Source organism: Labrus bergylta, chromosome 13, assembly GCF_963930695.1.
Source record: "Labrus bergylta chromosome 13, fLabBer1.1, whole genome shotgun sequence".
Lineage (NCBI taxonomy): Eukaryota > Metazoa > Chordata > Actinopteri > Labriformes > Labridae > Labrus > Labrus bergylta.
Window position 1 is genome coordinate 23050192 of NC_089207.1, and position 13967 is coordinate 23064158.

General features: G+C 39.9%; 1 protein-coding gene across 1 annotated transcript in view; it reads right to left on the minus strand.

The window, feature by feature from the left end:
- epha6 (eph receptor A6) overlaps window positions 1-13967 on the minus strand; it is a 162361-nt gene that overhangs the window by 8607 nt on the left and 139787 nt on the right. Inside the window, exons 9-12 of the mRNA XM_020641100.2 lie at window positions 7706-7776; window positions 5346-5471; window positions 4635-4820; window positions 575-636 (exon numbers count right to left, since the gene is read on the minus strand). Coding sequence (XP_020496756.1) covers window positions 575-636; window positions 4635-4820; window positions 5346-5471; window positions 7706-7776 — 445 coding nt within the window. The remainder of the gene's footprint in view (window positions 1-574; window positions 637-4634; window positions 4821-5345; window positions 5472-7705; window positions 7777-13967) is intronic.

A 13967-nucleotide genomic window follows, 5' to 3' on the forward strand; every position in this document is an offset into this window, starting at 1 on the left:
GTTATTGCAAAAGCCAGGGATATTACAATGGTGCAAAAAACAAACACAGGAATAACTCTGAAAAACATAATGGTATGGCAGGGTGAGTGTGGCTTAGTAGTTGAGTCCTTTGTGTCTAAACAGGAAGGTCAGGGTTTTGATCCCCAGGTCCTGTGGCCACATGTCTGCTGCCACTGCTCCGTCGGCCCGAGCGTGAATGTGTATGAATGGGATTACAGTAGCTGACACTGATAGCAACTTTACATAGAAGCCTCTGCCATTGGTGTATAAATGGGTGTGAATGGTTAGGTGTGACATGTGGTGTAATGAAGTCCATTTGACCATTTACCATTTTTTTTATAGAGCAGCAGACTATAAATCGAAAATGTTCACTGCTTACATGAAAGACAAAGTATTTAGCTCAAATCATGCTTATAGTTCACTGATAAGGTGCAAATGCTTATCTGAATTTGGTTATGGTTTTGTTTTGTTTGGCTCAGTTGATTTTAAAACAATTCACCTCAACATTATTTCCTAAAAAATACAACCACAGCAGAGATAATCCGACCAATTCTCAGATCAACTCAACACTTACCCTCAGGAATGAGTCCAATGATCCATTTTCCATGTACTCCACCACAATCATCACAGGCCGACCTGCAAACAAACCAACACAAAAACACCTCTTGTTTTCAGATGTCACTTCTGAGCTGTAATAGATTCGTTTTGCAACAAAAAAAAAACCTACAGTGGGAGTTGAAAGGCAAGACTGAGGAAATGGGACGAAACACTGTTTGACACCAAAGTTATTTCCATTTATTTGCAAAAAAAGACTGAGGAAAAATAAAATGCTTGCGAGCATGAAGTCAGATCGTTGTTTGTGCAGAGATTTCCTCTTTGACCTCTGACCTCTATATATCAATATCGAAATATTGGGGAAAATGACTGTATGTGGTTCATTAAACTATTAGTTGACCAACACTGGCCCTGATCCTGTCATTAACTTTAACACAATATTCAGAGTCACGTAGGAGACTCGTTAACACAATAGCTGACAAAAATCACACTCTGCAAATATGTGTTCATGTGTGTGTCTGTTGCACCTGCCAGTCTGAGAAAGGGAAAGTGAAGGAGCTTGGGTAAACACACATCATGAGCTGATTGATGCGTCAAGTCAAGACTCTGAATTCATAAAACTTTTCTATTCCAACACGTCAAACCTGCCGAACTCAACCTGTTCAGTATGCAGTTTGTGTTTGGCTTGAACATTTCGTTAGGAACACGTTCAAGCACCATCCCTCTGTACAAATGTTAGTGTTCCCCTGCAGAGGATCCCTACGGGGTAAGAGATTGACTGGTTTACAGCTGGGAAGGCGGTTGTCCAGGCCTGTGTGCTGCTGAGCTGTTAAACATTCTGAACTGCTGGAAAGAGAAATAAAAGTATGACTGTGGTGAAGAAACACTGTGATATGACACTTCGAATTCAAGGCAGCTGTTTCCCTCACATGGGAATGTGAAAAACCCCATAATGGAAGGCCAGAAGCAGTTTCATACTGCAGGGGGAAAACAAGGTGCCATGGAAGTGTAGTTGAGAAAAAGGCTTTGGATTCACATTTTCAGGACTTTCAATGTTTTAGCAGTACTCCTGCGCTTTACGCTGGAGACGGTCCCAGAAGCTGAACCATGAACAGTTTGGAAAGAGTTTGCTTATGATGAATTTAAGCAAAAGGGCCATTAAGTCCCTTAATGTTGAAGCCTTTCCTCTCAAGAAAGTTAAACATTCTGTATCCAAACCCATTAATATCACCTATGGCTGTATGTTTCTAAGTGTGGGTCTACTTTTCTGTCACATATTTTTGACTAGTCACAAAAAAGAGACAATTCAAGACCGGATCAAAAGACTGTTTGGAGAAAACTCACAAAAAAACCCACAGGTCCCATGATGGTGAGATTTATGCTTCAACAAAACTGGATGAGAACTGGTTTGAAAAAGCAAGCTACTTTGAGTGTTATGTTGGAAGGATCAGAGTTCAATATCAACATTATTATATAAATTACATTAGGACTGTGTTAATGTTCATTTTAAGACAGCCGACCTCAAAATACATTTTTCACCTCAGAAAACAAAACATCTCAGGTATATGAATGGAGGAATACACAAAGCTGTATTTGCTTTAGACCAAATAGGAACCATTGTATTTTTAAGTATGCAAATCTCATCATCCTACCCTCTGCGGATACTTTTCACTTCACCAGTCCAGGAGGGATTCACGGGAAATTATTTGATCAAGCTTTGCCTTCCTCAGCTAATTAGCGCGGTCTGGAAACAATATTTTGCAGTGCGAAGCCTGAACGAAAACAAACGCACCTGTTTACAGTCTAATGTGTCACCTGTTATTTCAGAGCAGGTATAGCAGTCAGTCACAGCACAATACTTCCTGTAATTAGTCTCTGAAGAACAACAAACAGATGTAGGGAGGGGAAAGATCAAAGTCAGATAGAAAAGTCTATTCAGAACTAATATCTCACTTCATGATGCCCCACTGCCCCGCTCACAAATGGGTTTTGATTTTGTGATTTAGTGTGCAAGATGTATTTGTGTGAGTGTATTGATGCACCATTGGACAGGCAGTCACAGGAAGTTGTTTGGCTGTGACGACTTCATCACTGTCTCTTAAACACAGGTGACTACGATTAAATAGAAATGTGTTCATTCATCCGTTCATATTCCGTGTTACAGCTTTGGGTGGTGGGGGGTGGGGGGTGGAGGGTGCGGGCAGACAAACGCCGACACAAACACTTGAAGGAATCTTGGTGTTAATGCGTTACTTTTAATGACAGCTATTCTGTTATATCGGAAAGATATCCTTAAATGACTTCTTTCCCTGATTTCCGACTCTATCCACGATCCTATCTCTACAATAAAGGCACAAAAAGCCCAAAAATAAATCAAAAGTGATAAAGTGAAAAATTATTTACTTGACTTTCAGTAATATAATGGTAGGGGAAACACTGATATTTATAATACATTTTTACTAAGCACAATGCATGCACTTAGTTTTTTTATATTTAAAACAGCCCCATGTTTATATAAATACAAGATACGATTTCACTTTCTCTCGTAAAAAGGAAAAACAAAACAAAAACAAAGGCTCTTTAAATAAAAGCAACAACATAATCACAGCTCTATGCTTTATAGTGTGCCATTAGAACGCCACTATTTGGACAAAATATATTGGCTTGATGTCTCTTAAAAAATACAAATGTAAAAAAATTAAGAGAGATAGAATACACAGTGAAGTATTGTCAGAGTTTGTGAAAAAACAGGTATTTTAAATGTCTTTGCAGTGCAGCCAGTCAATGTTGTCGACCTCCGCCAAGGACCAACATGATGAAAAGTTGCTAATTACATTTGCAACTCAAAATTGGCCTTTTTTAATTTATCATCATCATCATTTTTTTTTGACCAGACAAATCATCTCATACTTGTTTGGGAGGATTCTGTTCACTCGATTGCTTCAGAGATGGCAGACTGTAAAACTACATTTAAATCTATCAGTGCAAAAACATCAGCAATCAGCAGCTTTAATGAAATAATGGCAGTATTGGCTTTTAAAGACCCTTATCAGCCGAGTCCTTGTCAGCGGGGTCAGAGCTGAGGAGTGTCCTCTATTTACATTCAGGGAGGGGTAGGAAGTCTTCAGGGGACACATTTATATTCACAGCCATGTCTTAGTTTATACACCCCCTGTAAAAACAACCATATGTTGCACTGGGTGAGCCCCGTAAAACAGAGCTCGTTAACAAGTCTGCATGCAGGCACGCAGGAACGCACACACATACACACAAACGCACGCACACACACACACACACACACACACACACACACACACACACACACACACACACACACACACACACACGCACGTACAGAAACAGAGACCTTTGTAGATAAAGCACATTTTTGCACAAAGACAGGGCACTATAATTAACATGATGATGCATGCTACCCACCAACACATGAATACAAACACACTCACCCTGACTCTGGGTTTGTCGTGGATTTAGCACATATACTCTGCACAATGTATAAATTCAAACTGAAAGTACGCCCATAAACAGAAGTCTGTTTTTCAAAATGGTAATATTATGTATCCAAAGACGAGACTACTGCTTCCACCTTTACTGCAATTTACCATTCAAACAGCCAGAGGTGTAAATTTACCCATCAGCCCTTGGTAAACGATGTGATGGCTTTAACGATAACAATCTGAAATGACTCTTGGCACTTTTAAAAGGGCAAAGTGTTTAATATAAGAATTGCAGTTGGGCTGCAGGGAAATCAAAATAAAATAAAAATAACTGTTTCTGAAAGCAATATGGTGACTTAATGGCAAATGTTTATTAATCTTAATGTATAGATTAAGGTTATTTCTGGGTAAATGTCCCACACACATGTGACAGAATTGTACAAAAGAAGCAGAAGAGTGGCTTTGAGTGTAGCTGTTGTGCACTGCATCAAATAGATAAATGTGACACATGTAAGTGTGACAAGTGACAAAACCAAACAAAAAGCATTGGCCATGAAGAGTTGAAAATAACTCTTTGTCATGAGTGATATCAATAATTTAGGGAAAATCCATAATCCTACTTACTTTTTGTGACTACTCCCTCCAACCGGATGATGTTAGGGTGGTCGAACTGTCCCATGATTGACGCCTCCCGCAGGAAGTCCCGCCTCTGGCGCTCCACATAGCCTCCTTTCAGTGTCTTTATTGCCACAGCAATCTCCTTCTTCCCCGGGGTTCTCAGGCGTCCGCTGCACACCTCGCCAAACTCACCTAAAGCACATAATGCACACACAGACACACATGCACAAAGTGAGGAGATTAACACCAGACTCCTCTTCATCAGCAGCACCACTGTATACCACATGGGGGCAGTGTTGCAGTTCCCATCCAAACTCCAGCATTATCGCCTCTTCTCAGATTAGTTAAACTTGATGAAACTCTCCATCTCACCTACTAAAAAAAAAAAACTCAGATCTATTATTATACTCTCTTTTGTTCTCTAAACCTGTTAAGGCTTTAATATTGCTACAGTCTGTGCAGAGAAAATGACAATGAGACACTAGGAAATGGAAAAAAAAAACATCCTACTTAGAGAACACAATGGAGTAGAGTAGGTTCACAAGAATTATATTTGTTGAATGAAAATAGATCATCTCCTATAACACATTAAAAAGCGATTGTGAGTGTAACCAGCATGAAACACTTCTTTTCCACACAAAGGAAAAGAAAAGGCTCAAATCAGCGGGACAAGTGGCTGAGTGTGTTACTACAGTATGTGTGTGTTTGTGTGTTTACCAGCTCCGATCACCCTCTCGATGCGGATCCTGGACGGGTCGATCTCCTTGGTGAACTCATGGACAGCCTGCGTGGGGTCTTCATATGTGTCAGGGTCGACATACGTCTTTATTCCTGGGAAGGGAACTTTGGAAACAGAGAGAAAGATAGAGTGTCAACTCAGAATTAACGTAGAGAAATATGTGTCACCACAAGTCAGTTTTGTGGAAAGTCAAGTATATAAAGAAAAATGCTAGCATTCAAAAATAAAATCCTGTAGACAACAATAAAGCAAATGAGACGTGATGCTGTAATAAAAGACAAACCAAAGCAATCATAAGGAAAGAGGCTTAGGCTATGAAACAAACCATATTACTACAATGACCCTGCTTCAATGCTGTGCCTTATATTCTCTGTTTCCTGTTTATATCTACACAGGGTGCCTGAGCTGCCATCCATAGAGTTAAACCAAACACAATCACAAAATGCCTAGAATGGCATGACTTAGATGAAAAAAAAGAAAAGAAATTGAGATAAAGACTATATTCTCATTTATTCCTTCTGTACTGTTTTTCCCCCCTCGCAACACTGCATACATTGTTTAACGTTTTAACATTAAGACAGCTGGCTTCAGACACATTGAGAAACAATTTCCACTTGATCATAAGCTTGCAAGCTGAGTTTTCCTGTCTGTTGTTCAGTGACTGCTCTGTAGCAAAGCACAAGAGCAAAAGTGTTGCCTCCCTCTGAGTCTGCAACACATGCACAAATAAACCAACACACACAAACATTGATAGCTTGTTGAGGACGCAGCAGGGAGGCACACTGAGACAGTCTTTTCAGCAGGTCGAGGTTTTTTTTTGGCCTCTGAAAGCATCCACCCCTGCTGAAGTGTCCTTGAGCAAGTCGATGAAACTTTAACAGGACGCTGCTGTTCGGGCTCTAAACCCTGACCTCCCAGCGGAGGGGGGGGGGGGGCCAGACAGAAGCTGTGTTTCTCCTTTAGGAATCGATACAGTATCTCAAACACACACAGACAGAAGAAAAAAAAAAAACACCAAAACAGTGAGTTGTCTCTGATGCTCAAACCTATACACCAAAACCCCAAGGACCGTTTCTCCTCTCTAAGCCTCTAAAGAACACCACACTCAGGGAGGAGACCGGAGACGAAACACAAGAGATGCAGGATTTCAACTTCTTCAGAAGCAAACACACACATAATTAAAGTGAGCATAAACACACTCGGTAAAATTTAGAAGTGTCTTAATCTTGAATACCAGAGAATTATATTGCTGCTTGTAAGCCATTTCAAAAAATAATATTCCTTTTCTCACATCATTTTGCTATCATGGCTTTTCAGCCACACTTAAATTGCCCCCATAAAAGTGTCTTGTTTCTCTTTGTCCTCTCCACTTTTGCACCTTGCAGCCTCCAACCTTGTTTCTCTCTCCTCTCTCTTCCATCCTATGCGGATTTTCCCCTTGTCTCACCTCAGTCTTCGCCTTTCTGCTCAATTTCAAAGCTCTTTTGTTTTTTTTCACCTTACAGCTCTCATTTCAATTTGTTTTTCTCCTGTCTGGAATGAAAAGTTAGGTATTAAAAGAAGGAAAAAAAAAAAGAGACCGGCAGACGACACATAAAAGTACAGGAGGGCAGACACAGAAAGTCAAGGGATGCACCTGTGTAACCAGATTAATATAAAAAGAAGAAGAACTCGTGTAAAACATCAAATGAAACTTGAGGGGAGGAGAGGAGCAGAGAAAGAGACAAGGAGGGAGGGGGGGAGAGGAAGGAGAAGCAGAAAGATGAAGGAGCATGCTGCTTGAAAGCGTTTTGCTCCGTTGACATGTTTGACGTCTTCATTCCTGAAACTATCATAAAAATACCACATTTGCCACTTCTTTTGTTGCATTCTGTAACAACAGGAAGCCAGACTCGTTTTTGATTTCTGTAAGATTTGAGGTGGGGACTGTCACTCCCCTGCAACATTCAAATAAGCATTTGCAGAGAAACACATGGGAAATGATCCATACAGCAGTACACTGTGTGTTGAATGCAAAGAGAAGAGCAGGTGGTTAGCCTGCTAGCTGCTAACTGTGCCTCACACCATCCCTCTCTTCTTCTTGCTATTGGCAAATTAAAACCTGGCACTTTTACACCAAATCAAATGGTTTTTGTTTTCTGGCAAAAAATCTTCATCTTTTAGATCACACACGCAACTTGCCAAGCATTTTATTTAAACGAGAAAAGAAGATATTACTTAGCCCGACTATCATTACCATAATTATGGAAATTGTGCTAGACCTAATGTGAAACTAGCGAAAAAAAAATGTGCCAGTGAAGACAAAGTTTAAAAAGAACAACAAGAACGATTGATTTACCATGTCCATTCTGATAACTGGTCCTCCTTTTCTCTTCTGAAGTCATCTTGGCCTTAAAGTACCACTGACACCTGGAAAACACAAACAGTCAGTTGTGCATTATATAAGTGATTGCATAGTCTTAGCTAAATATCCAGAACATGCACACTGGGATGGTTTTTCTACGTACTTAAATGAAAATAATGCTTGAGAAAATATTAATTTATTAAACATGGTGAACGTACAATGTACATCCCCCTCGCTCTCAAAAAGTGCCTCGATATTGGGGCCTGTGTTTGACTACAGTACTAAATGGATCATGTGGATTTACACAATTTATAGAGCATGTCAGACTGTGGACTAATTAAGTTAACCACTATCCAGATATGTCATTCACATACTGTACCAGCCCACCTCCAGCATGGTGTGTGAACAGCTTGATATGGCAACAATTTGGGTCCTCAATTATTTTCTGAGAGAAAGATTAGATAGCCAGGATACATAACCCCCTTAAAGATGTGTACAGGTGTACATTGTGTTGTTGCATTAACTATTCAGTGTTTTCTTCTGAGAAGTTTTGATAGTTTTTTAAAAATCTTTCATACCACAGACAGATAATTTCACACAGACACAGGGGTAAACATGAAGTGTAATTAAAACAACCTCACACTAAACTGCTAGTTTTAGTACATTTGAACTTCTAAAAGCTTCTCAATCTTACAGCTTTTAAAATTTGTTATGAGAGCTATAGTAACATATACAGAAATGAGATAAGTGGAAAAAAAAAACAGAAAAAAAAGGAAAGTGTGAAAGAGAACAAGGAAGCTGTACATAAACCAGATGGTAAGAGTAGACAGATTAAGAGCTGTTATAGAGGGAGCTAACTGCTCCATTAAAGTACCAATAAATGCACATTTTTGTGATAATGTAGATCCATACAACCTGCTCATGAGAAATTCAGCGTATTAGGTAAAAATACAAACAAGATCAGACAAAAGAAAATGAGATAAATGCATTTTTTTAACCATTCAAGGCAGGATGGAAAAAAAACAAAACTATATTGTCAGGTTGATCGATCAGCAGACCTTTAAAAAAAAAAAAAAGATGTTGGCAGGCTGAATGAGTTGGCTTCAGAAGTGATAGTTTATCAATAATGATGATGATGATGATGATGATGAAGGTGGTGTGATTTGGACGCAGACACAAAGTTAAAAATCCCTGAGAAAATGAGGAAATGGAAAAAAATCTCTCTTTTAATCATTTTTTAAGTTAAGTCCTCTCAGAAAATCTAACGCCATTAAAAAGGAAGTGTTCTTGCTTCCTCACCCTCCTGAGTGTGTGTGTGTGTGTGTGTGTGTGTGCATTTGTGTAAGCGAGTTTATCTGGGCACTGACACACCAAGAGACAGCCAACCGCTGATAAAAAGCTGCCGCCAAGAAAGTCTGAAAAGCTGAGAGATTAGATGACAGCATCTGCAAAAGAATTTATCCAAATAGATCCTTGGATGTCACCCCAAAATAAAAAGTGAAGAAAACACCAAGTGTCAGAATCACACCCAAAATCCTGTTCATGGCAAAGTAGAACGAGCAGATGGGGGATCTGACTCACAGCTGGCGCCAGTTATCATGCTAAGCCATGACATTTTTTCTTTATAATTGCAACAATTCATTTAAATAGAATCTAAACTATAGCATACTTTGCTTCTGCTATTGAACTTTTCTTTCTTACTTTGTTTTGCCCGTCCATTCCTTGGTTACACAAACCGAACAACTTCCATAATACAGACACAGATACATCAAGAAACCCTTAAGATAACAACAGCAAGGCCCCAAGTACCAACACATGTTTGTACCCAAATGACCCAATATGTCTCCTGATAACCCTCAAGAGCCTCAGGAAAGGGATCAGAATGAGCTTTCTTATTTGAGATAAATATGGTTAAATCTCCGCTTAAGTTAAACATCTGGTCACTCAACAATTTTAGTCATTCGAATATGGTTCATATTCCCAAAATGTTTAGTAATGAATTCAGTAAAAAAAAACAACAGCACAGTCAAAAAAAAAGAGAGAAGCTCAAACGCTATGCTTACAAGTATTTGGTATGTGGTGCGTGACAGGTGGAGGTGGCAAAGCTTAAGAGGAGCACTGAGATGAAAATTAATTACATGAAGGAGGAGTGGTGCTCTGAGTTCTCTCACAGGCCGTATCACTGATGAATTTTAAAACTCATTTTGCAGTAGAGGGCTTAATTAATGACCTTGTGCACAAGGGACACACTCCATGAGTGGATTACTTAATATAAGTTTCCGTTTTTTTTTTCTTTTCCATTTTTGAGATAAAATCTTATTTCTGCTTCCTGTTTCATACACCTCACTCATCTGGAAGTATACAGGTCAATAATGAGACTCCATTTCAATTACCTCAAAGGCTTTATGTAAAGTGGTCATCAAGAGTTAAAAGCTGACATTTATTTCACTGCACTGGAAAACTTTGAGGGTGAGCAATAGCAGGTAGAGGAGCAGAGCCAAGAGGCTTGACCTGAACCCCCAGCAGAGACATAGGACAGAAACAGAGGTCTCTAATAGCCACACTGTCACTTCAAAGGAGAGTGCTCTCTAAACTGTCACTCCAGACAAGTCCACCTCCCCCCTCAGCCCTGCACCTCCACACCCCCGTGGTCCAGATGAGAGATGCTATCTCTCCCCTGGAGATGAAGCTGGCAGAGCTGAGGGACAGAAGTCTGCATCTTGGCCTGAGTCCCACAGGAAATTATAGAATGACAGTTTGACTATCGGTGTGAGTCTGGTTCAGGCCCATAATACAAAACTAACATCACATGTTTACATCTTCCAATACGTTATTTATTATTCATTTCAACACTGACAAGATAACGAATCACTAACAGCAAAAATTCTACATTCAACTTAAACCATGCTGCTTGGTTATATTGAAAATGATTCAATTAGTGACACTTAGAGTGATTGCAGATATGAATTCAAAGTGTTGCAAAGACATTTAAAAAATAGAGCTGAAGATATGGTAGAAATAAGTAAAGTATTTTATTCAAGTAACTGGAAAATTCAGTATAGACCAAACTGTAATAATTCTTTTCTCTGCACGGGTTCTGATCTTCTTTTGTGACATGATCTACTGTGGACAACTCATTCATATTCAATATAAAATGAATGAACTTAAATAAACCCCATTATATTCCCAGTTTGACCCTTCTTCTCAAAACAATGGTGAACAATCAATAAACACAAAACATGAAGGACCACACTGTGGTCCACTACCACAGTAACTAGGAACGAATAAGTTACTTTCCAGATTGAATAGCACTGCTAGAGTTACTCGTTAGTTTGTGTGAAACTGCCGACAACAACACCAGATTCAGGTTTATTGACATCGATTCACGCTTACATCAGTACAGTAGCATCCTGGGAGAAAGAACGTTGCACACAGACAAACAAACATGGGCAGGTGATCATCCAGCCGTGAGCTTCCCGTCTGGGAAGTTGTTGGGAGTTGTGGGAGTTGTAGTTTACGTGCAGGGAGGACAACTTCTCTCGCAAGAAAGAATCACCGAGCTAAACAACAACACACTTCCACTAAACTATCTGTCAGAGATAGACACTGCGAACACCAGAGATCCAGGTGCAGCTCCCGTTAGCTCGGCAGACCAAAAAAGAGACACTCCACACAAAGAGCCGGCTTGATTTATAACACCGTCTGTTCCACGATCTGTTAGCCAGACTAGTAGACTGTCAGACAGGTATGTTGTCAGTGACGTGCTTCATATCAACGGCTGAGTCTGTTGCCTTTAGAGATCTAATTGGTAAATTACCGTACCAACAAATTCAATATGACTACAGTGTTGTTGGAAATGTGTGAGTTGTCACAGCACAACTCAGTTACTTTTTGGTCGTAGTAACTAGAAACTGTAAGCAGTTACTAATTTTCTCTAACATGCCCTACACAGTTCATAATAGGATACATATTAATGTATTTAACTTCAACATCAATTGCTCTCAGTGCCTCCCACTGAATTCGAGTTTGACATTGTAGAGCTTTTAAACTTCAACAATGATAAATACGATTTCACCTGTTCAGTTAGGAACTGCAGACAATAATACTCAATAAGAAAACTTGGAGGTTAACATAATATTTGGTCAAAGCAAAGTAACTAAACTGTCTTGATTCAACGTAATCTGTGATAAATATCTATTAACTAATCAATTTCTGAATCATAGTCTGACAGGAAATAAGATCAAGTATAAAAAGTGATCCACAGTGTCTGTAGCTGCTGCATCATCATGATCGTCATCCTCTCGCTTTATGTATGATCTGTTTTTGTGAAATTTACCATTTTGGTAAAACTTCCAGCAAACAGTGAAAATTGTTCCACGCCTTTACTCTGAATAACCTTGTCTTGACTAAGCTGCGATTGGAGACTAAGTTACCATGGTGATGTAGCCAGGTTAAAAGAGCTTGTGGCACTGATAGCTCTACCCCTTATCTTGCTCTGTTGTACACTGACTCCACAGGAAGCTCCATGATGTAACAAAGTCACAGTTGGCCCAATAACATCAAGAAGTTTGCAGTCTGTCCAGTTTGTTCTTTTTCTGTATCGCCTCTGCAAAACCTCTTTCTCAAAACTGATGAGAGGCAATGATGCTGCTTCAGTAACTCCTCTAATCAACAAAAACAACCTCCCCCAGATTAGAGAGCACTCTATGGCCAAATAGAGTGGCTAAATGATGCAATAACGAAGGCTGCAGCCGGGAGTGGAAACGCCCGCGCTGTAGTTGAAGAAAGTGTGTACCAAAAAGTGTGTGATTATGTGTGTTGTTTCGTGTGATCACATGTGAGCCTCCCCATCTTTGAAGACTTATCATAATCCAGGTTGCCAGATTAGAGCTGGTGTCAGAGGGCCACGAGCTGCAGGTTGCCAGATTGGGCTTGGGCTAAGTGAAGTCTGTGGGATCCTGGACACTGATAGACAGAGCAGATAACACGGGTGGGTAACACTGGCAGAGAGGACAAGAAGGGGATTTAGAAAGCTACTGTTGACCTCTGCTGATGGGGTCAAGCTGTTCATTAAAGAAATGGTGGCATGTGCCTTTATCAGTCTTTTGCAGTCCTATCCTCTGATCCCCTTTATCCGCCTATCCCTCTGTCTCCAAGGCTTTTATGTTGAAAAGAGGCCGCACACACTGACACACAAAGACACTTATCACACACAAAGACCTTGGCTTCCTCCACTGCTCTCTGGCCTGTTAAGCATTGTTACAGTACATATTCACAAGCACTTTGCACAAGCACACATGCACATGCACTTCAGTAAAAACAACCTTGCCCACAGCTCTAATCAAAGCATCAGTGTAATTCAAACCACTCGTCTCTTGGCCTAACATCCCTCACAGTTACCTCACAGAGGGCACAGAAGAAAGGGAGGATTAAAAGAAATATGAAGGGAGATAAAAGAGTTTCGGAGACTGACAGACAATTAAAGGAAACAGTAAAGCTTTTCATTTATAGGCTGCATCTGTGCAATCATGACCGCTTTTCTATGCTAGAAGTTTGCACCCGACAGATTTTGCATGAGTTTTATGCAAACATAGATGAATTTAACTCTGAGGACGGCCAGGTGTTAAAACTCGGCATACAGCTGGTCCCCTTATATCTTCAATTGAGTTGTACAACCTCACATCTATGAGAGCTGAGTGACTGAATGCTCTCATCTTTCTCCGGCAGCTCAAGTGCATTTGGAGCTTTTATGAAGCTAAAAGAGACTGAGAGTCCCTCCTACACAGGGCAGAGGGATTGCAGACTTGACAAATCGTGATGAAGTCAAAAAACACTCCAACTACCACTGCGGCTGTTTTTTTCAGGGTTAAGGTAAAAAAAAAGAAAAAAAAAAGAAGGTACTTCTAGTGCCAGAACGCTAAAAGCATAAAGGGCTTACTTTAGCTCTGGTATCAAGTGAGTTTAAAAAAAAATAAACTAGGAACACAGAGCCTCCTACACAACCTGACATCCCATCATCAAAAAAAGAAAAATGCTGTTAAGTCCTACTCTGACTCTTTGCCTTTGATTTGTTGTGGGTGAAAGAATTTAAATTCTTTTGACATTGACGAAAATAAAAGACTTCCCTATGAGTAATTGCACCATGCCTGCTCCAAAACCGATTACATCTTTGTGAATTTTACTGCTCAGTCGTGGACTTTCTCTGGCAGCCGGCACTATCTGCACTCAAGAGTTATAAGGTGAACTTCCTATAATG